Consider the following 25,167-nt stretch of genomic DNA (forward strand, 5'->3'; position numbering starts at 1 on the left):
AGGAGAAGAAAACAACGGGGTAGGGAATGTGGAGCCCACCCCAAAGAAGAAAAGGGATGAACATTTTAAGAACCATTAGAATAGGAAACAGAACTATGAATAGCCTTGGGTAAAACTTGAACTGAATTTATGTACAAGGAGTTGATCCTCAGACTTGCCCAAGGAGGACTTTATTCTTAATTATTGATTAAATCACCTTAATCTGTTAATCTGGGCTCTTTGGCCTTAAGCTTAGGCTTAGTGTAGTATTGCACTTGGACTTGTTTCTCACTCTCTCAACAAATTCTATTGTTTGGGCTTGATTTGAATGATAAGGTACTATTGATCTAAGTGGGCTTGGACCTGTATTTTTTGAGCACTTACAGTCACCCTTTGAATTGCTCAAAAAAAAAATTTTCAATGGAGGCATCCATGGTTTAAATCTCCCTTCTCTCAACTAATAATAATAATAATAATAATAATAATAATAAAATTCCTTATCTAAATTCATGGTGAAATTCACTAAAGTGTTTTCCCGTTCTACCATGGGCCTTGTAATGTAACTAATATCTCATGTTGTTTTCAGCAGATATAACTAGGGTTCAAATTTCTCCTCTCCAATTGAAAAAAAAAACGTCCATCTTCTTTTAACTTGAGACCTTACTTCCTAGCAAGCCTTTTTTTTGGCTAAATCCCAACAAACCTTATTTATTAAACATACTTTACAAAGAAACTATATGTTTTTTTTGTGGGTGTGTGCATGCGCAAATTCGTAATTAAGCAACATTTACACACCTGTTGGCATATGTATCTGCCATCATAGTCCATATGAGGCTGTTAAGCTAAGTATTCAACCAATCAGTGCCGCTAATTAATGTCTTCATTCTGCGAAATATTAGATGATCACTAACCATGTAATCAAGATCAAAAAATGATCATAGTAAATTAAAATTGAGCACAAACATATAAGACAACAGTCACGACTTTAATTAAGATGCGACCAACAGTCCAGATCGTATTAGATCTTGAAATACATGAAAAGTCTCCAAATGCCATTACGTTACACTAACTAATGACCAAAATAATCTTCATATTGGTCACCCCTGTTTTCAATGTCTCTACTGATTCTATTAATTCAATGATCATTCACTTTTTGTGTAACACGTTGATTTTCACTTACTCTCCAAGCTACCAATTCCCAACAAAGCTCAGAAACAACTGAAATAAAAAGGCTACAGTATACATCCCAAGGTATTGATGTCTAGATATTTTGTGCACATTTTACTACCAGTTCTGGTCTTTACAATGAGTGTAGCATCACTTGAACTCCATGTTGTGGGCGAATGGTAAGAAGCTGAAATTGTGAGTGGACATAGGCTGGGGAAAGGGGAAGGCATAGCATTGTAGAATCATGGAAAGAGCAATCTTTACTTCAGTTGTCACAAAGTTCAACCCCACACAAGTTCCAGGCCCTATTCCAAAGGGAAAAAAAGTAGCTATGTTGTTGTTAGTAGCCTTGGCAATACCTTCTAAGAATCTCTCTGGTTTGAAAAGATGCACGTCTTCTCCCCATATTTTAGGGTCATGGTGAGGTGCAAGAGTTGTGATGTACAATAATAAATTAGCTGGAAGAGTGAGCTTCCCCAATCTAACTTCCCTTTCAACTTTTCTTGTAATTGTAATTACAAGTGTATATAAAAAGATGCAAATTGTTCAAAAGCCCCAAAACATACAGGGCACCAAAAGATTGTTCATCCAAAAGCCCCAAAACAAACTGGGCATTCAAAAAAAAAATGCAGAGAAAGGACAGCAAGGTCAAGCTGGAGGAGCATCATCACCACCCTTATCCACCTCAGGGGGATCCTCGCCAGTGGTCACAGAAGCCTAAGCAGCCTAGGCCGCCTCGATTTCTTTATCCATAGCTTCAATGTCTAGATCTTCTAGATGAACGCCCAGATTGTGCTTCACCAGGTACCTCTTCAACAATTCAAAACCTTTGAAATACCACTGGAATAGAATGGTGTTCTACTCATCGGTCGTCTGGAAGGCAAGGACGGCTTTAGCCACCATGGCTTTCATCCTTTGGCCAGCTAATGCGAGAAGTTCGTCCTTCTGTTTTACCAATAACTTCTCGACATCAAGCTGCTCAATCAAAGCCTTGACTTGCTCTTTGGAGGTATTGTGGGCATCCATGACAGCAATCAAGTCCTTTTGTAGTCCCGAAGCCTCGGCCTCCAATGCGTCCACTTTTGAAGTGGCCACAACGGCCTTCTCCTTATTCGCCAAATATTGAGAAGTGAGGTGCATCGCTTCTCCCAACACCTAACAATAAAAAGTTCCGTCAAAAGTTGAGTCAACAAAGGCATCCAATCACTTAAAAAAAATTATTAAAAAAAAAAAAATGTCCTTCATCCAAGGTAGGGGTGGATGAACCCCTCTCAGCCGTCTCCTTCCCCTTCTACTTCTCTTTATCAGTTATCCTTAACGTTTTCTAGCCAATGCTAGAAAGGGGCTCATTTTTCTTCCCTTTGATTTTTTCGTACATATCCTTGTTAAACTTGATCATCATCTCTACATCAAAAAAAAGGAAGAAAATTAAAGAGTTAAAATGAGAAAAACGAAAAGGACGGTCAGGAATATCAAGGCAACTCACGTTTACTCTCTTCCCAGTCAATTGTTTGAAGAACGTAAAGTGAAGGCTTCGGTCCTAAACAATGACAAGCCAATGTACGTGGGTCGACCAGCTCGTTAAAATCGTCGATCATGCTTGTGTCCTTAATCGTTTCCCGAACTCTCTCTTCATACCGGCTCTCAAGTTCAGGATGCTCCTTCATTACAAAAAAAAAAAAGAAAAAAAAAAAAAAGGATGATCAACACATCCAAAATACTAAAAAGGAGAAGCATAAAAGGAAAACGCACCAAGATGAGGGGTCTCCCATCGGCGCAGCAACCTAGGGACATTCCCCCAAAAGTCATCGGACAAAGTCTCCCAACCATCGCCTGGCACGAAAAAATATCTAGAATTCCAGTAACAAAAGGACGAAGGAAGGTCGACGACGAGATGAGATTTCCTATCCCAAGGTACAAGTTCGTAATACCCAAATTCCCTGGACTCTTTTAAGCGATAGAGATGGATGAACTCGTTAAGAGTAATCATGTCCCCATCCGCTATGGTCGTCCAAATCACCATACAGCTTATGACGATCCTCCAAAAGTCCGGCATAAACTGCCCTAGGACAATATTCAGGTGATTTAGGAGCTCCATAATGAATGGATGAACGAGAAACCTTAGGCCGCACAAGAACGCAGTCTCATAAAAGCAGACCTCGCCATGGGCAAAGGCACAAGCCTTTTCAAATTTCCTAGGAAGACGAGCCCTAGTCTCATCAGGGAACTGGAACCTATCCCTAAACTTGTTAAAGATGTCTACCTTCAAGGCACACTTTTCCTTGAGGGCATAAAAAGAATGAGGTGTGGCAGAAGTAGAAGGAAGAACAAACGAAGGGGCAAAGGAAGGCACGGAGGTAGCTGTGTCTGCAACAGCCCCTTCCGCAACCACACCAGAAGACGAACCCCTCTCCCGGCCACCTGATTTCACCTTAGATCCCATATTTTCCCTCCTAAGGACCCCACAAACAAATTTGAACCAAGACAAAGACTGTTGCAACAGCGGATACAGGTCACCCAACGCTAAATTAAGGCCACTATCACCTATAACAAAATCCCCAATTTGTGGCTACCGGTCACTAGAAGAATCTAACAACCCCCTAAGCGAGTAAAAAGAATGGCAATGGAGGGAGAAGTGTGCCTAAGTTCAGTGTAACCCTCCACTAAGGAAAATTACACAACTCCAAAAAAAGAAAATAGTAGTACGAAAGAGAAGAATACAATAAAGCCGAAAAGGAAAAAAGCATAAAAAAGGGGATGTACCTGGAAATAAGGAAGAAAACTAGAAAGGCAAGGAGCAAAATACGCAGCGACAACGATGAGCTTAGAGAAATCGAACACAGAGAGAAAGTGAAGAGAAAGGCTAAGAGTCAAAGAAATCGAATGCAAAAGGAAAGTAAAGAGATGAGAAAAGAAAAGCAAAGAGTTAAAAAGGTTTGCTTGAAAAATGTGAGAAAACTAAAAAGGCACTCATTGCTCACCGATCAAAAAAATGACACGTGGCCATGATGTGTGCCATGCTGCCATAAGACAATTAATGGGGGGAACAGAACCCCAAGCGTCAAAAAAAAAATCCTCATATTCCTAAGACCGTCCAAGTCAAGGACGACCTTGGAATAGGGGGGCAGTTTATAGTCCCAAACATATACTCGTACACCTAGTAAGGACGATGGACAAGGATGACCTCGAGGTTAGCCCAGCCCTGGGGAAACTACCTGGCAAAGACTAGACCATTGTCTCTCAATCACGACAAAATGTTACAAGGACAGTAATTAACTTCCGTACCGTTGGAAATATATTTATCCCTTTAACACCCCACATAGGCGTTACAGATTTGGCAATGATATCTCCATTAAGGCAAAACCAACGACTAGAAGGAAAGAGAAAGCACCTATATATATCCATTCACAAGACCCGACAAGGAGGTGCAAAAAATTTTCTAGCACAAACATTACTATCTGAATACTTCTTTCTACTCCCAGCTATTCTAACTTTATCTTTGGAGGCTCTGTGGCAAGTACCACACCGGTAACCACACTCTCTTTTTCACCATTCATTTTGTCTCAGGATCAGGGTTAACTGTGGACTACTCCACTCTAGACGAACATCTCTACGGATGATCTGAGTACCATCAGATACTTTAGAGAAACCAACAAGTTCATCCCAAAAAAAAAAAAAAACCAACAACGTAAATATATTTTAGTGTGTACCATTGTAGTTATATAATATAATATAATATATATTTATATTTATATCCCTCTATGTGACTGTGGGTGGATTACTACTGGAGTGACAAGTTAAAAACAAGTTCAATCAATTTACTTGACATTAATAATAATGATAATAATATATATATCAATACATGTGCCTGATACCTTGGTAATGAAAGAAGAAGAAAGTACAGGGGCAAACAAAAAGTTAAGAGCATAGGCCACATGGTTGGTGGAAATGAATTGATACTAAAGACAGGTTTGAAAAATATTCAACACTTTTGAGTGTTTCATAGTTCCACCTAACCATCTGACATCATTGACTAAATATTAAATAAGAAAATTTGAAAGACATAGCTAAAAGCACACAGTTGTAGTGCATTAGCAGTGAAGAAGCCAAAGACGCAGGAAAAAAAAGAAGAAGAAGGAGAATAAAGAAGTTGTAGTGGCAACTAAAATGGAGAGGAATGGGATCTAAATTAGAAAAGGGTATAGAAGGGAAAAAAATGAAAGATTTGGAGCACAGATTTCAATCATTAGGCACCAAGTCAGTGAGTCACAGACCCATTTTTCTCATCTTCTTCTTCATTTTCTTTTTCTTTTTCCTTCTTGTTTGTACCGGTCTGAAACATCTTTATTGGCCAAAACAACCAAATTTCGCTGGTACAGCCGGTATTTTTTTCGGTACGAAACAAGGGGTGTACTTGTACCAGTGCACTAGCCGATACGGTACAGAATTGACTTCCTTAAATTGGATTCAATTTTTTCTTATTAATGTCAATCAATAAATTAGTAAAATAGCAACAAAAGAAAAAAATATACCTAATTCATAGACATGCATTAACTTGATAAAGAAAAATGGTTATGTTAACAGATGCTCTTAAGACAATTGTTAATAAACTATAATAGAAAATTTTTGATACCATTTTTATGGGAAATATAAAAGACTGTCAACAACATTTATTATTTTATCATTTCCCCAATAAAATGTTTCTAAATATAACTTCTAAACCAGCATTGGTTAACATTTATTACCATAAGAGGTGGAGGTGGAGATCTTTCTAAGATATGGAAGTTTCAAACTAATAATAAAAACATGACAACTTTTAAAGGAAAGTTTTAGTAATACAATAACTAATTTGTTTTTTTCTATTAATAGCTCATTAAAGTGGTGGTTGTTTCAATGTTTCTATAGACCTTTCACACGGTTTAGGAAAAAGGAAAAAAAAGACCCAACCCAGTATCCAGTAACCCGACTCAACTTTAGACCCGCATATTTATGGTAGGGTCGGGTTTCTCTTTGTTGAACCCAATTAATACGGGGTTGGGTCCAGGTGGCAGTGAAATCAACCTGAACCAACCCAAGCTCAGTCCTAAATTCTTAACTAAGTAATTATCATTATTATGTTGCTATGATTTAATTCGTAGTGATTATTATTGTGTTTGTGTTGTTTCTTAAACTGTTAATTTTGAAATAAGCAACAATTAATCCACTACTTATCTCCACTAGAGTCAATCTAGATTTTTCAAAATCAAGAGCAAGATAAGATCACAGTGAACTAGAATTAAGCACACATCAGTCATTAATTTATTTAAAACGTAACCAAAGATGAACTTTGTAGTCAACAGTGACTTCAATGTCCCTGCAGAATTTACAAATTCAATTTACAAACCTCCCAAACATATAAACAACTTTCAGGTATTATTCCAAGTTACTAAATCCCAAGCTCACAGCCGATTATGGAATTCAAAGTGAGTGTAGAATTACTTGAACTCCATTTAGTGGGCGAAGGGTAAAAAGCTGAAATGGCAAATGGACATAGGTTGGGGATAAGGTGAAGGCATAGCGTTGTAAAATCATGGAGAGAACAACCTTTGCTTCAGTGGGGGTAAAGTTTGAACCGACACAAATTCGAGGTCCCATTCCAAAGGGTATAAAAGCAGCTACGTTGTTGTTAGTAGCCTTGGCTACACCGTCTGAGAATCTCTCTGGCTTGAAAAGATTTACGTCCTCTCCCCATATGTCGGGGTCATGGTGAACAGCAAAGTTGGAGACGTTCACCAGTAGATTAGCTGGAAGAGTGAGCTTCCCCAGTGTAGCTTTCCTTTCAACTTTTCTTAGTATTGAAATTGCGGGAGGATATAACCTTAGAGCCTCATTGATGATCATGCTCATCTGCATGGAAAAGAATAACATTAAAAAATAAGAATAAAAATAAAGAATCTAACTGCCTCTCTCCTCCAGTCGTCTTCTCTTCTTTCTTTCTCTCACTTTTGATACGTATCGTTTATTTAACTGTGTTACATCAATTTTGAATATAGGACTAATTTGTTAGCCTTTAGGGCTTGTTTGAATTGAAGGGGGGAGGGGGAGTAGTATAGAATTGGTACTTTTGAAAATGAAGGTTTAGTTTGAACAACTCTTAAACTATAAGGTTTCAAGTAAAATTTGCCCAAAATATTTAATGTGTTGGAGTGTAAGGAAAAGTTTTTGTCGTGTAAATGTGTAATAAATACCGATTCTTCCAAATCTTAAACTATTAGGAAATAATAGAATTTAATCATTTAACTATAATTCTATTATCTCTTTCACGTGTAAACTTAAACTTTCCTTTAATCAGTAAAGTTCAACATGTGGGATTTTAACATGTTAAATGGGAGGTATGGTGGAGTTATAGATTGAAATCAAGATCTTTTGCTTTAATATAATAATAAAAGTTTTAACTATTAGGAAATTATGAATTTAATCATTTAACTACATCATATTTGTGGTTTCTCTAGGATTTGATTTAATCATAATTCTAACGTTGCATGGTGGATATAATTGCTACTAATAGACCCATCACTTTTTCTTTACCAATTGGTCACTTCAATAGTTGTGAAATTTTTTCTAAAAAAATTGTCCGTAGAATTATCATTGATATATACACAAGAAATTGATTAGTGTTTGAGAATTGAGACGTCCTTACGGTATTGAGTTTTGTGATTCCATCTGGAGTTGGATTTTGACGGCCAAATAAACTGAGCACCTCCTGTCTTGCTTTCTCTTGCCAATCGGTGTGGATTGATAGAAGAAATACACTCCACGTAAGCAAATTATTAGTGGTTTCTTGCCCAGCAAAGTAAAATGTCTTGCACTCATCCACCAAATCTTTTATTGAAATCCTTTGGCTAACATTGGCATCATGATGAGCCGTTAGAAGTAACTGAAGAAAATGACCCCCAGTACCGCTACCAAACTCTGTATTCTTAATTATCTCTAATACACGGTTGTATATTCCTTTTTCAAGCTCATCTGCTTCAATATCATCCTTGGTTTTATAAAATTTGCTGTGAAAATAAAAACAGAAAAATGCTTAATGTTTAACTACAAGGACTTTATCAGTAAAAAAAAAACAAAAAAACAAAAAAACAAAAAACTAGGACTTCATCTGATGCTAGGAAACCTGAGTTTATAAGGACTTTTACCTGATGACAGGAATCCTGAGTTGATAAGTATTTCTGGCTGTTATCATTGTCAATTTCGTCAACATCTCAAAAATGTTCCTCCCTTCTAAGTAACTACTTCCAAAAGCTGTTCTGGAAATCACTTCTGATGTCAATAGCGTAAATTCTTCAAATACCTCCATCTCTTTACCTTCATAAATTTTCCACCTATCTAGCATCACCTCCGCACTAGTGATCATTGCTGGAACCAGATTCTACATACAAAAGCGAATCCCTTGTAACAACTCAGACTAATTTATAAATAAGTTTATTTGTTATTGAATTTCAATCCGCTTAAATATTAATCATTAGCAATAGTATTGAATTTAAGATATTACTTTGAGGCTCTCTGCATGGAAGGCATTGTTGGCTAGTTTCCGCATCTTTGTCCATTTTTCACCGGTAGAAAACACAAGTCCATCTCCTAAGAGCTTCTCTATATAGCCTCCAGGCTTTTCTTTAACATAAGTATTGTCTCTATTGTTCAGTATCTCTTTGATAAGCTCTGGTTCAGTAACGATCAATTCAGGATGAGAGCCATTCCAAAGAAGAAAATTCTTTCCTGCACCAAAGAGAATGGGAGAAAATGAAAAATGCTTAAATTTAGCATAACAACGAAGGAATTTTTTTTTTTTTTCTTTTTACCATATTTTTTTATCCATGCGTGAATATGAGGCTGAGCTTTGTACAATATGTCATGTGATAAATCCATTGGCTTGACCATGGCTTCTTTTTTCATGTTGGAAACATCTTTGTTGTTTCCATAGAAGAACTTGTAGGGAGGACCACTGATTCCCTGTGAATGCATTTGATGTTGTATGCGAATAGGAGTCCACCACAGTTTGTTAAGTTGCCGGATGAGAGCTAAGACAAAGTACAGACACAGAGAGCATGAAAGACAGATTGCAAGGATTCCAATAGCAGCCATTTTTTTTTTTCCTTTTCGAAGGAAACTTTTTGGAACTCTCAGAATCAGTAAGGTAGGTTTCAATCTCGATGTGATGTAATGGTGAGAGAGAAACGACAGTGACGGAATTGAGGGAGAGATATCCGAGTGATATGTGGCAGATATAGATGATATATATAGAAGTGAATAATGAACAGACATTTAATGTCTAAACCGGGAAAAAGGATCTATAGAAAGAAACAGAAGAAAATTGAATAGGCAACTCTTCTAGATAAAACAACTCTATTACGTTTCCCTTATTTAGCACAACGTGTAATAGAATTGTTTAAATAAGGCTCCTGATAGATTCAATTTGCCTTATTTAGCATTTCACCACTAAATTCCAAGAAAATTAATACATATTCCAACCGTGTATTAGAGATAATCAAGAATTTCACCACTAAATACCAAGAATTCTTTATTTAGCAGATGAGCTTGAAAAAGGAATAAGGGACATGTGTATTCTTTATTTAGGAATACGGGACATTCCTTTCCCTCATACCTAATAGAATTCTTTATTTAGCATTTCACCCCTAAATACCAAGAAAATACATATTCTAAATGCTTTGCATTGATCTACGTTCTACTAATAGATGTTGTAAAAAAATTTAATTATTTTATAGTACTTTTCTCTCTCCTCTCTCTCTCTCTTTCTCTCTCTCTCATTTGCCTCTCTTTCTCACTCTTAGGCTCCGCTTGGGTGGAGAGAATGGAATGGAATGAAAAGAATCATTTTAGAATATTCTTCCCTTCTCTTATTTGGGAGTTTTAATGGAGGAAATGGAAAGTTCATTCCCTTGTTTGAGAGTTTAAGTAGAAGGGAATAGAATGAGTAGGAGAGAACATTCATTTTTCTCTATTCCCGTAAAACTTCAAATTTTCATTCCCCCCAAAATTGGGAGAAATGGAAGATAATGGAATTAGATTTAATGATTTTTTTACTAAAACTCTCAAAATACCCACGTATATTCAATTCTTTATTTTAAAATAAGGGTCTAATAGTAATATTGTCATAAAATGATTACATTCCATTCCCTCCATGTTGGTTCCAAATAAGATTACTTACATTTCATCCATTTTCATTCTTTTCCATTCCTTTATTTTAAAACATCCAATCAAGGTTACTTAATTCCATTCCATTCCATTCTTTTTCATTCATTTCCCTTACTTAAATACATTTCATTCATTTCCCTTTCTATTCCCTTATTATTATTCAATTCAATGTAATTCCCTTCCCTTATGAACTCCCAAGTGGAGCCTTAGGCTTTGTTTGGTTGGAGGAGTGGAAAAGTGGGAGGATGGAAAATTCGGAGAATAGAAAAGTTTTGGTTTTCCCTCATGTGTATTTACTGGAGGGGTGGAAAAGTGGGAGGGTGAAAAATTCTTTTGTTTGGTTGAAGAGAAAAGTGAAAGGATGGAAAATGTAGTTTATATGAATTAACTATTATGTGAAGAGAGGGGAAAGTGAAGGGTAGGTGAGTGCAATAAAGGAATTCTATTCTACTATACTCTACTCTACTCCCCCTTAATCTAAATGGAACATTAAGGTCCGTTTGATTGGGGAGATGGAAAAGTGAAAGGATAGAAAATAGCGGGAGAATGAAAACAATTTAATTTTCTCTCTCATATGTGTTTGATTGTAGGAATAGAAAAGTAGAGAAATGAAATACTTTTTTCTTTGGTTAAGAAGAAAAATAAGCGGATGGAAAGTGTAGTTTGTATAAATTTACCATCATGTCTCTATTAAATAAAACAAAAGGTAACATATCATATTTTTATCATAAAACTTTGTATGACTTCATTTTTTTTTTTTTTTTAATTCGAGAACCCAAAACTTCTTTCCCAACAAAAAGAAAAGAAAAACACACACGGCATAACAAATGAAACATCATAAAATGACCAAGAAGCAAATAAGAAAATGTTTTAAAAAATGAGCAAAATGACCAAAAAAAAAAAAAAAAAAGAGAAGAAGAAAGAAATAAGCAAACTTGCTGAGCCATAATAATGATCATTGTTGGGGGCAATTTTGTCCAAAACACCCAAGAACTTTTTCTCATTGTTTTCCCTTGTGTTTTCTCCCTAATTTTGGGAGATTGAATTTTGGTGGACCCGAAGAAAAAACAACCAGACCCCACTAGTTTTCTCTCCCCCCCCCCCCTCTAACCAAACACCTTTCTCATCCATTTTCTCTNTGTCTTTATCTGACAATAAAGAGCAAAAATCATAGAAGCAGACTTTATAGGTTGAAACTATATATATATATATATATATATATTGTATGTTTTTAGACCCCTTAACACAAGTTGTTTAACCTAGTCATTTAGCCAAGTGATTACTTAGATAAATTATTCAGTTCTAAGTTAACAAAATAATATCATATCATGCAAATAATGCAGACATATAAAGAACACCACAATATGATGACCCAGGAAAACCTAACTGGTAAAAAACCTAAGGAGGATTTAACCTAGCTATTTTCAAGGTAAAAAACAAATCTACTATGAAAGAACTGAAGTTTTTACAATAGAACTTAGACCACTAACATCCTATTGCTACTTCAAGTAAAAAACTTATTACCACGACCACGTGACAGCTCCGAGTCCACAGACTACTTCTTTCTTTAATTTGCAGCAACCACTAGTTCTCCTACTTGTGACTTTGAGACTCCACTCAAAGGTTTCAGATCTTCTTTAAAGTTCTTTATGCAGAAACTGAAGAGATCATCAAGTTCTTGACACAAATCTTGATCTTGACAACTTTATATGTGTGTATGAAGGTAAATACTTCTCAGATCTCACAGAAGATTCAACACACAACACATTAAAAGACTCCTAAAATGTAGTTAAGGTTTTTCCTTTTATACTTGAAGTAAAACATTTAACCCTATATGTCATACGGGCTTGGGCTAAATTGGAATTTTTGTAGAAAATTAAATCTACACGAGTTTCAATCGATCGAATCTAATTTTCAATCGATCGAGCCTTGCAGATTTTGTTCAATAAATCTTGCAATCACTCGATTCCAATTTTACATTAAATCACACTTTGAGCAAGCCTAAACCTAGACTCTATGTTTTGATCGTGGTATGCCAACATAATACATATTGAAGTTCTAATACATTAGTTCTTAAAGTCTTAGAACCTAACACACACACACACACACACACACACACACACATATATAAGAATCAATGCACTACTATCTCTTTATCTGTAAAAATTCATTAGCAAATTATGGGAAAAAAGTAATACACACACAAACAAACCATAATAGACCTCAAGTTCTTTATGTATAAATTATTTCCTTCAAAAAAATATGAGTATAAACAATAAAATTTAAGGATAAGTACATAATTTTAGTAATATCCCCAACACCAATCTATAATTTTAGGCTTTTAAAAAAAAATGAGATGGGGCATTTTGATCAAAGGGTAGAATCATTAAAGGCCTGTTTGGTAATGTTGTTTGAACAACAGTTTTCGTTGTTTAAATAACACAATATATATTTTCACAACACTTTTTCATCTACACATATTTTTATGCTATTTAAACAATGTTACTAGAACAATATTATCAAATAGGCCCTAAAAAATTGGTAACCTTAGGCCTAGGCCTTGAGCTACCACTGTCTATTACTTGTACAGGGGTTTTGTAAGTTAGCATCTATCACAATGCTCTTTATTGTGGATTTGGTCAATTGGGCTTGATCCTAGAGTAATTTTCTCAATTCACTCCATGAACAAATTCTTTTTTTTCTTTTTCTTTTTTCTTTTTTTTGGGAAAATGCAACAAAACTTTCATTCATTGAAACTGAAGAGAATCAACATACAAAGCCTCCAAGGCAGGTGGTGGAGAGTCCTCTAACCAAAATATATCTTCAACTATAGTTTTTACAAACCGTGCTAATGAGTGAGCTACACCATTTGCATCCCTTTTCACCAGTTTTACTTCTATCCACTGTAAACCAGCCATCAAACATTAAATATCAGCAACAATATGACCAAGCTAAGACATATTTGTATCAGTGGACCTTAGTGAATTCAGCACTTGTGCATTGTTTCCTTCAATCACTAACTCTAAAAAAACCAATATCAATGGCAAATTCAAGGGCTCTACGACATGCAAGGACTTCAACTTCTATGCTGTCTTGTACCTGTGGCCCCTTGGCAGACATGGCACCCATCACTTCACCGTTTTCATTGTGAATGATAGCTCCTAGACTAGAGCACTTAAGGTCAGGGAAAATGGCTACATCAAAGTTAAGTTTGAACCTTGAAATTGGTGGTGGGCACCATCTACTCTCTGTGCTGGTTCTGCTTACTATAGTTAGCTGTTCTTGTGCTTGTCGAAACTCTGCTAGGAGATCAAATGCTCTTTTGTTCAGTTGGGTTGGTGACTGAAGCTTGCCTCCATGTAAAATCCTGTTCTGTTGGGTCCATATGAGCCCGGCTTGGACTAAATATAACTCCAATTCTTCCCTTGACAGCCGGTCTTGCATCTCCTTAAATAATTGCATTGAATCCCATTGACCTCCACCACATTTTTGTAACTTCACAAGGCTGCTTGCCTGCACATCCCTCGCCACCCCACACTCCCATAAGGCGTGAATCACTATTTCTGAAGCACTTTTGCAGAGTTCACATGTACCATCCTCCAAAATTCATCTATGGACTAAATTTTCTCGGGTAGGAAGTATGTTTTGGCATACCCTCCAGCCAAAAATTTTGATTTTATTTGGGACCTTGAGCTTCCATAACAGTGCCCAAACTTTAGTACCACTCAGCCCTCTTGAGCTTTCTATCCAATCTGCCCCCCTAAGCACCTGTGTTGCCACATAGTAACCTGATTTCACAGAATACACTCCCCTTGCTGTATGTAGCCACACCATCGAATCCACAACCAGCCTTCTACTCAGTGGTATCCTTAAAATAGCCTTTGCATCTTCCTTGTGAAACTTTGACATGATTATCTCTCTATTCCAACACCTTAACTCGGGTTCCATAAGATCAGACACTCTCCATTCCCATTCTTCCTCCACCGGGTGGATAAGTATTTTATTTGTGGGATGATTAGGGATCCAACTATCAGACATGACCCGTATGGATGTTCCATCTCCTACCATCCAACAACATCGCTTTTTTAAAACAGGTTGGGCTGCCATAATACTCTTCCAAATATAAGAGCTAGTCGGTGAATCAACTGCTTCCATGAAGGAGCAACATGGAAAATAACGAGCTTTGAGGCACTTGAACACTAAGGATTCTTGGTTTTGCAATAATCTCCATCCCTGTTTGGCTAGCATGGCAAGATTAAAAATCTTCAAGTCTCGGAAACCCATTCCTCCATATTTCTTAGCTTGAGTTAAAATACCCCACCTTTGCCAGTGGATTTTTCTCTCTCTATCCACTTGACCCCACCAAAAATTTGCACACATTGTGTTGAGATCATCACAAAGCTTTTTTGGTAGTTGGAATACACCCATTGTGTATGTTGGGATAGATTGTGCCACGGCTTTAATCAACACCTCTTTCCTGGCCTTGGACAGTAGCTTTTCTTTCCAACCCTGCAACTTTTTCCACACTCTGTCTTTAAGGTAGGAAAAAGTTTGGTAATTTGCCCTTCCAACCAATGTTGGTAGCCCCAGGTAATTTTCAAACTTGGCCACTTCCTTACAGCCAACTTCGCTTTTATCCAATCCCTCATGCCCACTAGAGTGTTGTTGCTGAAAAATACTAAGGACTTCTTCATATTAATGATCTGCCCTGAAGCATCAGCATAGGTTTGAAGGAGCTCATTTATCACTTGGACTTCCTTTTGAGAGGCTTTGTAGAATAACAACGAGTCATCAGCAAAAAGCAAATGAGATATCATCGGTGCCTTCCTACAAATAGCAACGCCATGAATCCTCCCCTCTAACTCAGCTTTTGCTAATAAGGATGTGAACACTTCTGCACACAAGAGAAACAAATAAGGTGATAGAGGGTCTCCTTGATGGAGCCCTCTAGAGGGGGTAATATTTCCAAAGGGTTTGCCATTAATAAGAATAGAAAAGGATGGTGAAGAAACACAAGCCATCACCAACCTAATCCAATGTCCAGGAAAGCCCAATTTAGTCATAATGCCGTGAAGGAAATCCCATTCAACCCAATTATAGGCTTTGCTAACATCCAATTTCAAAGCAAGAGAGCCTGTCTTTCCCTTTTTCCTACTATGTATAGTATGAATAGTCTCATAGGCTAATAAAACATTATCTGTGATGAGTCTTCCAGGTACAAAGGCACTTTGTGTAGGTGAAATGATTTGTGGCAGAATCAGATTTAGTCTATTCGCTAAAACTTTAGAGATTATTTTATATATCATATTACAAAGGCTAATTGGGCAAAAATCAAACATTTTTTCAGGGCATTTAACTTTTGGTATAAGTACAATATTAGTAGCATTAATTCCAGGAACCATGTGACCAGACTCAAGAAAACCCAACACAACATCTATTACATTATTACCAACAATATGCCAATACTTTTGGAAACAGAGAGCATTCATACCATCCGGACCTGGGACCTTTGTTGGTGCCATCTGAAACAGCGCCGCTTTGACTTCATCTACACTAAACTCATTGGTCAAGAATTGATGCATCTTAGTAGTAATTTTGTAGAGCACTGCATTAAGGCAATCATCCATCCGGTCACACTTCCCTGCTGTAAAAATTTTCTGAAAGTAGTCTAAAGCTATTTTTGCAATATCCTTCATTGTCTCAACCCAGTTATTGTCTGAATCCCTTATTCTCTGTATGTAATTCCTCCTTCTTCTTTGTAAGGCCTTTTGGTGGAAAAACTTCGTGTTTCTATCGCCATGCTTCAGACAAGGGATTCGAGATCTCTGTGTCTAAAAAATTTCTTGTTTGTGCAGTAAATCATCCAACTTCCTACTCAGGACCAAGAGCTCTGCCTTACATTCCTCATTATAGTCACTACAGTTCAAAGCTTCAATTCTCTTCTGAAGTTGTTTGATTTCCTCATTTGCCGGATGGGTTTTAGATGAACCCCAAGCCAACAAATCCGCCCCACAAGTTTCAATTTTTTGTCTTGCTGTCTCTAAGGAATTTGACCGAATACCTCCTCTACCCCAAGCTTCCTCTACCACAGCCTCACAATCATCCCATAGAAGCCACACCTCCTCAAACTTAAACCCACGACTTCCCCGTCCTTGCCATTTTTTGTCACACTTCACATGGAGCACAATTGGAAGATGATCAGAGGCATAAGAGGATAAATGAGTTACCTTAGAAAGAGGGAATTTTTCCTTCCAAGCCTCATTCCCTACTGCCCTGTCCAGCCTCTGTTTAGTGTTCGCATATCCCGGTCTTCTATTGTTCCAAGTAAACGGGTATCCTTCAAAGCCTAAATCAATCAATTTTGCCAAGTCCAATGCCTCTCGAAAATCATCCATAAGCCTCTATTGCAGCGGTGTATTGCTTAATTTCTTTGAAAAGTTTAGTATGGCATTAAAATCACCTATACAAACCCATGGTCCATCAACAAATGATTTCAAATGATTAAGCAGAGCCCAAGACATACCACGTTGGCTAGCTTCAGGCCACCCATAAAAACTGGTGAGAACCCAGTTGAACCCATCTTCTGCCGTAACTTTGACAAGAATATGGTTCATGGTGAAATTGATAAGCTCCATCTTCACTCCTGCCCTCCAAATCAATGCTAATCCCCCTCCTGAATTCAGCTACTTCACTATGATTTTATTTGGGAATGGTAAATCACCTAACTGTCTATCAAACCCCTCCTTGTCCAATCTAGTTTCCATTAAATAGCATACCGTAGGCGCTTGAACCCGCACAATATCGCGCAGGCTTCAAACTGTCCAAGGGTTCCCAAGTACTTAGCAATTCCAACTTAGGATTTTCATTGATGGCCTTCTAAATGCAATCCGAATTTCGCACTGCTTCCAATTCCATTTTCCTCCCTAAGGTTTTCGTTAGGTTTCTCAGGCGCCATCACCGTTACCTCTGCCCGCTTGGTATTACCACCTCCACCATCTTGCGCCTCTTCCCCTTCCCAAGTTGAACTCACTGGGCCCTTAGTGGTTCGCTTCGGTGATGTGCGTGAACGGCCTCCAAAAGCTCTCATCCAATCCCCGTATTGGCATTTCACCTCTCCACCTTGTTTTGTTGCAGCAAAATGCTTAGTGCAATGCCGGAGATCATGTCCAAGCATACCACAATAGTGATAGAAAAATGGCAACCTCTTATACTTGAACTTGCACCATGTTCGTTCGTCGTCTGCACTAGCTAGATAAGCCCCCCGCCTAAGGGGTTTTGAGATTGGCAATGCCACCTTAACCCTCATAAAGATGTTTTGATCGTCAAGATTCCTCCTCCTCCTCTCCACTTCTTCCACTTTACCGAGTCTGCCACCCACCTCCGTAGCCACAGTGGGAGACACCATATCGAATGGTGCATCTTAGATTTGAATCCAGAGAGATGCCGAGTCTAGACTAACGTTCTTTGCATTCATGCCTCTATGCCATTTTTGTACCAAGAGAATTTGATTATCAAACGTCCATGGGCCGTCATGAATTATTCTCTCCATATCAAACTCAATTTTAAATTTAAATTGGAAGAGATTCTCCCCCACTTCTACAATCTGTAGTCCTTCATTCAAGCCCCAGGCCCTTCGTAGAGTGGCTACCGCTGCTCTTTTGTTGAAAGGTTTACAAGTGAGAAACCTTCCGATCAGGCTTAAGTTGCAACTTTCAATCTCCCTTAATCTTCCTTCATCCGGGATCGCAATGGTTTCTTCTTCCTCCACTGTTAACGTCATGTTCTCCAACCTGTCAATAACCTCCTCTACCATCGAGATAGCAAGGAGTGATAGGACCAACAACCATGGTAATATTTTAGAGAATAGGCTAAACTCTAAGGGTGATCCTTAGAGAGGGAAGGCTCATTCGCAGACGAGAGAGACAGCTCCTACTCGAGGAGATTTTTTGTAATATTATTAATTTATTAGCACATGATAGAAAAATTCTATCTCTCCGTGAACAAATTCTTGTATCTATATGAATGAGTTATTCTTTATTGTTATGATTACTTTTATTCACGTTGTACTTGAAATTGATTAATTAACTACTCAGGTTGAATAATTGAGTAATTGTCGAAATCCGTAATTAAGCAGGACTAAGTGTTAAAAATAGCATTTTTCCTAACCAAATTGTCTCCTCAAAAAGTCTGTATATATCTGCCATTTATCCTCAAAAAAAAAAAAAAAAAGTCTGTATATATGTAATAAATAAATAAAAACCTAATAGAACCTCAAATACTTTATGTAATAATTTATCTTCCTTCATAATAATGTATGTAAAAAATTTTGAGGATAATTACGTAATAATATAAATGTATGTAGGAAAGTTATACCTTGTATTTGTATTAATTTACATTTATAAGTAAATCTTTGGCTTTGAAAACCATAGCGCAATGTCTGAACCAGAAATAAAGCGGCTGCTGTAGTTAAGTGCGTTTTTGCAGTGGTGGTAGTTAACTGTTAACTGATTATGTAGATGTAGAACAAAGTTATCAATGTTGAGCCTTGCTGCTGTTTTCTTTGGCCTGTTAATGCATGTTTAAGATAAGGGGTGGCAATTCATGTTTGCGTGTCGGATTGACTCATGAGTATCCGACTACATGGGTCAATACTAACCAACGGTGGAGGGAAGGGGGGACAAATGCCCCCCCAAATGTCCCAAAAATTCTCAAGTAGTATCACTCTATGTAGTACAAGGTCTTATTTGCATACAAAAGGACAATCAGTTTTTTTACATACATATTTTACTTGAACTGTGTATTAGTTCATCACAGAAAAACCATTTCACATTTGGGGCCACTACAACTCTTTTTAAAAAAATAATGGGTCCCATTTTATAATAATATTATAATAAATTAATATAAAAAAAATAAAAACCCTACTTTCACTCACTAGTCATTATAGCACCTCAAAAGAGTTGATAACCACAAAATTTTTTACAACTTTTTGTCACAACTGTTGCATGGTAGAGTGTAACTGTTAAAAAAAGAATTTATGAGTTTATGTGTTGGTATTTGTTAATCACTCATAGTATGCCATGTCAAACTTTTGGCAAAAAAGTTGTGAAATAATTTATGGTCTAGAACTACTCATAACATCTCTGTTATGTATAACAATTTTCTCTTTCCTCACTAGCATTTTTTAGTCTCAAAACCAAGTTTTTTTAACAAACCCAAATTTTAATTGTGTATGACAATTACGTTTGCATATAGTTTATTTATTTTGTTATTAATATCAATTAATACTTTTTCGGATTAATTTTACTCTCTTCTGATCTTGCCCCCCATAACCTAAAATCCTGCTTCGCCACAAATACTAACCTAACATGTTTATTAAATGGGTTAAAATTCCTCAACCTTAACATGACTTATTTATTAAAAGGATCAGTCATATCAACCTTTTTATCAAATTTTATCAAAAAGAAAGAAAAAATAAATACAGTATTAACCAAATTAATATAAATTATGAAAAAACAAAAGAATAAATATTTTTAATATAAAATTCAGAACCAATGAGTAACTACATCATAAATAATTATTCAAAACTAAAGCATATCTTAATATTAAAAATAATTAATCACAATATGTCAAAGGAAATAAACCACAAAAACTAATAAATTTATATACCTAGGACTTGAAGGGTATTGTTTGTTATGTTTAAACCCCTTTTTAAACCAAATTAATTTAACCTAATGAATTAGCCAAGTATTTACTTAGGTTAATTATGAGATCTAGGTTAAACACATGCAAACATATTACTTAGTGCATAAAAGTGAAGAAGACAATAATATGATGAACTAGGAAAACCAATTAAACCAACCGTTTTAAGGTAAAAATCAGGGGAGGATTTAACCTAGTTATCATCAAGGTAAATAAATCCACTATAATAGAATGGAAGATTGCAATAGATTTAAACCCTAAATCTAAAGCTACCTCAAGTAAAACTTACGTACTAACACAACCACGTGTAGCTTTGACTCCACAGACTCTTCTATCTTGGATTTGCTAAACAAAAATTCCCCATTTGTGACTCTGAGATCCCACTCAAAAGTTTAGCAACACAAACTCTCCAATTTGTGACTCTAAGACCACCCTTGAAAGTTTAATCATCAACTATATATGATCTTGTTGCAGCAACTTCAGATCTACCGATTCTAATAATATGAGAATGATTTCTGATAGTGAATTTGAAAGGAGAATGTACAATATCTTTTAGATCTCACAAGAGCACCTCCAAAGTCATCTTAAAACATGTCTTAGAGTTTCCTTTATATACTAGGAGAATTAGATTTGAAACCCTAATCACTTAATGGGCTTAACAGGCTGTTGGACTGTTGGGCTTTAATTAAAGTCTGCAAAACTTATCTTTCGATCGGTCAAACCTGTTCTTTTGATTGGTCAAACCTGGCATGTTTCGAATTCTTGAACTGCAGCTTCCTTTTTCTTGTATTCTGACTTACAGTACTTTGAGTATTGTTTAATATATCTTATAAACTTTAAGATCTATATCTAAACAAGTTGTGTTCACAGTTTGCCAATTGTTTTAAACTTTAAGAACCTAATAAGTATATTAGTAAAATGTTATTTAATTAAACGAGTTGGATGGGTCAAACAAGTTCCATGGGTTGAATACTGATCCAACCTGTTTATTAAACGGGTTATTCATGTCAACCCAAATATCATACAAACTCATTAAGTCTCAACCGATAACCTGCTAATTTTGTGTTGTGTTTTGTCGGATTCAGAGGTCGTGTCGAATTTTGCCCCCCCCCTATTTAAGATATCCCTTGAAATTGAAAGGCTTATAAAGTGGATATTGTAGCTGAGACTTTATCATATTTGAATGCAGTATAAGATTCCATTATTATCTTCTTTGGCTATTTTTGTCTTTTACACCGTTGAAGAGGATCCTATTCAAATGAATAGGATCCTCTTCAACGGTGTAAAAGACAAAATAGCAAAAATATGCATTTATAAGTGAATAGGATCCTCTTCAACGGTGTAAAAGACAAAATAGCCAAAAATATGCATTTATGGTTTAAATTTTATTTTCTAGATCTACGAGTATATATGATATTTTAGGCCCGGTTGTTGATTATGTGGTAAAACGGATTAAACCCAATTATTCCAACTTGAACAATTATGTTTTAATCAATAAAAGAAAATTAAGATGTGGCATTTTTTATCACCAATAGCATAAAAAAATAATCACAATAAGACCATGATATGGTGACAAAGTGAAAAACTCAAGAAAGTGTAAATCAATTTGTTGCTCAAACAATTCAATAACCATGTTGAAATTCACTTTTTTTTTTTCCTAAATAGAAATCCTATCCTAACGGTCTAACCTAAACTAAATGTATATGTGTATGAAATTTACTCCGGCAAACTTAAATTTTGGTCCTAGCCTCCCTTAATCTTAAACTCAAGGGAACTGTATATTTTGGCTTGGCTGAATCACTCTCTCTAGGGAATAACAGTGCATGACCTCTCAAGCCTCCCGGAAAATCTTGTAGAATAGTCTCTCATATATTGGCAGTAACTAGGGTACACAATTCTGAGCACAGCCAAGTTTCATGGATTTGATGAACATAAACCATGGTTTTGATCGAATCTCAATCAAAGGGTAGTCGAACACAGTATGACCTATCTTCTACAAATTGTCTTCAAATTAAATTGATCGTCAATGAAACATTACATTCTCAATTTAACAGCTACAAAAGTCATGGAATTTTCTAACACTGACAACATAAATTCTAACTAATATAAATTATGAAATCATTTAAAATTTTAAAAGATTGGTGTGTGATGCATGTCCACGAGTAAGGTGTTACTATAGTCACGCCTAGATAAGAAAGCCACGCTGATCACCTCTCTCTACCCATTTTTTGTCTAAAAAAAAAAATTGTGTAAGTACTTGTGCAATATATTGCAATCCTGAAGGGAAACAGAAAGGTGCAAAGGTAAATACATTCTCCGACATCAAAGTTTGTAGTTGGACTTTGATTACAGTCAATAATGAATCCTATCTAATTATTATAGGATTTAGATTTTTTACCGATCTTAAACACCTGTTAGGCTATTAAAACTAAATATTAACCTAGGAAGCATAGAAACTCCAGCATGGGTTGCTTGTACGTGTCAACCACACTGGACAAGCCTCTGACACTGCTGCATGCGTGTCCTGACCGGGTACCCCGCCCAAAAATAATAATAACTTTTTTTAGGAATTTACTAACTTTTAACTTTAATTCTTTGTTTAATACAAGTATTTTTTTTAAAGGTCATGTTAACAAATCCGCTTAGGTCGATTATTAATAAATCATAATAGGAAAGTTTTGATATTACTTTTATGAAAAATATAAAAAATTGTCAATAATTTTTATTGTTTTATTATTTTTCTAATAAAATATTGTCGAGGGTTCTTTTTGGGTTTTTTGTACCTTAGACACGCGTCTTGATATTATTGGATAATACTTAGTCTAGGCTTTTTCTAAGAAGAAAGTTAAGCCTGGCGCTTCGCGGAATGGGCTCCAAAGTACCATTCTGCCACTGTCAGTTTATACGCAAACATTGAGTCCAAAGTCCTAGGGAAGACACTGTAAGTGAGCTTATCCTCTACTTTTGCCACAAAAGGAACTTTTTCTCTAGTTTCTGCCATATGACCAACTTTTCTATTGTGCACTAAAACTTCCTACTATGCAGTAAAACCTTTTGCTGTGCAGTAAAACTTTCTGCAGTGTAGTAAAGCTTCCTGCTGTGCCGTAAAACCTTCTGTTGCGCAGTATAGCTTTCTACTACATAATAAAACTTTCTGCTGTGCAGTAAAACCTTCTACTGTGCAATAAAACTTTTGGCACTTTTCTTCAACGTGAATGACTACTCTTCATTTTTTACTGCAGAAATATTTTTCTACTTTCTGAACATAAACAAATCTAAAACCCAAAAAATAAATAATAATAATAATAATAAAATAAATCAAGCAAGCAAATGTTAGTTTATATGGGTTAGCATATTCTCAAATATATACATACATATATTCATAAATACACTTATACATATTCGCATATACATATATAAAATATATTTTTGCAAAACATGTGAAACAATGTATATGTATATATACTTATGGTATGATAATGATTAGTTTGTGTCAAAAGTAAAACACGTAATAATAAAGAAATCAGAAAGCTTCAGCAGAAAAGGTTTAGCTAATATAATAGCTAGCACAACAAATATAATAAAAGGTGCTACAGCAGAATAACTAGTACAGCAAGTAAAGATACCACAGCAGGACAACTGATGCAGCAAACGTGATAAAAACGTGCTACAGCAGAATGACTAAATACAGCAAATATAAGTTCTAATGAGTGAGATCAAATATATTTACAATCGAAATCAAATATTGAATCTTCCTATAGAATAAGTAAACCAAGAAGAAACCCAAACCTCAACTTGAACAACGTTGTCATAGGTTTCTACTACTACTTTTGGGGGACTTCAAAGAGTGAGTTTGCTAAGAGAAATGGAAAAGATGGTCTATTAATGCATGCCCCTATCCCTGTCGTGTTTTCTCTCCTCTTTTTACCACTTTCTTTCTTTCTTTCTCTTCGTTCTTTTACAGTTAGTTTCTTACTACTCTCTTATCATGGGTTGTTCCCCCTTTGGTCTTTCCTTTTCTTAGGTCCCTCTCTCCAGATCCCTCTCTCTCTCTCTCTCTCTTTCTCTCTCTAAGTGCCTCCCTTAGATGTTTATTGCTCTCTTACCATGGGTTCCCCCCTTAGGTGCTTCCCCCCTTCATCCATAGCTACCTCATCCTTTTATAGTGAATTGATTCAATGAGATTTCTCCCTTTTATCCGTAGGGCTTCACTAACTATTTTTGGCTTGTTGTGGGCATTCCTTCAGGACTGCCCACCAACCCATTGGTTGCCCAGCCATTACCACTACTCAGAATACATTTTCTGCACCACTACTCATTTTGTGACAAAATTTCTTTTGTTTGTTCTTACTGTATACCTCTACTTCTAAGTTCAAATGGATAAGGATTGGACTACCTCACCACCTACCTCTATGGCATGTATCAGATGGTATTAGCCATCTACTACCTCTTTTGGGTAAGATACCATTCCAACAGGGTATATTCCCAAAATAAGTCGCAGCTAGAAACCAAATATAGACCCCTTTTTCTCCCCACCACCAAATCACACCCTCTGAATCCCCTTAACCGTGGACCCACCTCCCTTGTATTAGCTAGGTACAAGTTGGTGGTGCCTCGGCCCTTGTGTGCTTGCTCCACTATCTTCTGTTTTTGTCTTCTTTCATTTTCACATCGTTTTTGCTGTAGTAGACTAGCCTTGTTCTGTTTTGTTGCATGTCTTTGTATTATTTCTTCATGCGTTTCCTGTTGTGTTTGTCATTTCCTTTGGTTTGACTTTTCTTTCCTTCACGCAATTCCTACTGCTGACATTTTCTATTGTTCCTTATTTCTTTTCATCGTGCCTTTTCATATTAGTTTTTAGGCCTATCTTTTTATACAAAAGGATTTGGGCCTTTGTGGGCCAAATAATGTTGACTGGATCAAAAGGGTCTTAAGCCCAATTTGTCTTTATTTGCCAAAGCCATTTTGCTGAAGAACTGTATTCTACGACAAAGCTATATTCTACTGCAAATCACTTTCCCTTGCATTTCTTTCTTTGGACTTCTCTTGCTCTTTGGTCTTACTGGTGGGCCTTTGGGCCTTGCTTTTCATTGGGCTTTCCTCCATATGGGCTTTTGGGTACGGGTT

The 25,167-nt window shown here is 36.3% G+C and overlaps 3 protein-coding genes across 3 annotated transcripts in view; all 3 read right to left on the bottom strand.

The window, feature by feature from the left end:
* LOC136064527 (cytochrome P450 CYP749A22-like) overlaps nucleotides 1–1,035 on the bottom strand; it is a 7,416-nt gene extending 6,381 nt beyond the window's left edge. Inside the window, exon 1 of the mRNA XM_065766389.1 lies at nucleotides 1,014–1,035. Coding sequence (XP_065622461.1) covers nucleotides 1,014–1,035 — 22 coding nt within the window. The remainder of the gene's footprint in view (nucleotides 1–1,013) is intronic.
* Nucleotides 1,036–6,416: 5,381 nt separating this feature from the next.
* LOC112036050 (cytochrome P450 CYP749A22) lies at nucleotides 6,417–9,398 on the bottom strand. The gene is made up of 5 exons (XM_024068875.2): nucleotides 8,988–9,398; nucleotides 8,681–8,904; nucleotides 8,325–8,557; nucleotides 7,826–8,186; nucleotides 6,417–7,032 (listed from the first exon to the last, which is right to left on the bottom strand). The coding sequence occupies exons 1-5, from the start codon at nucleotides 9,268–9,270 to the stop codon at nucleotides 6,604–6,606; spliced, it is 1,530 nt and encodes a 509-aa protein (XP_023924643.1). The 5' UTR covers nucleotides 9,271–9,398; the 3' UTR covers nucleotides 6,417–6,603.
* Nucleotides 9,399–16,172: 6,774 nt separating this feature from the next.
* LOC112036083 (uncharacterized) lies at nucleotides 16,173–16,736 on the bottom strand. The gene has a single exon (XM_024068909.2). It carries the CDS (start codon nucleotides 16,734–16,736, stop codon nucleotides 16,173–16,175), a length of 564 nt encoding a protein of 187 aa, XP_023924677.2.
* Nucleotides 16,737–25,167: the final 8,431 nt, after the last annotated feature.

Source organism: Quercus suber, unplaced genomic scaffold (genome assembly GCF_002906115.3).
Source record: "Quercus suber isolate HL8 unplaced genomic scaffold, Cork oak 2.0 scaffold_702, whole genome shotgun sequence".
Taxonomy (NCBI): domain Eukaryota; kingdom Viridiplantae; phylum Streptophyta; class Magnoliopsida; order Fagales; family Fagaceae; genus Quercus; species Quercus suber.

What these genes read in the sequence shown, in the direction of transcription:
- LOC112036083 (XM_024068909.2), bottom strand. Translation starts at nt 16,736, where the DNA reads ATGGATGATTTTCGAGAGGCATTGGACTTGGCAAAATTGATTGATTTA.
- LOC112036050 (XM_024068875.2), bottom strand. Translation starts at nt 9,270, where the DNA reads ATGGCTGCTATTGGAATCCTTGCAATCTGTCTTTCATGCTCTCTGTGT. An exon ending in CGCATGGATAAAAAAATATG is followed by an intron (nt 8,905 to 8,987) that starts GTAAAAAGAAAA and finishes TCTTTGGTGCAG; the next exon opens with GAAAGAATTTTCTTCTTTGG. An exon ending in CTCAGGATTCCTGTCATCAG is followed by an intron (nt 8,187 to 8,324) that starts GTAAAAGTCCTT and finishes TTATTTTCACAG; the next exon opens with CAAATTTTATAAAACCAAGG.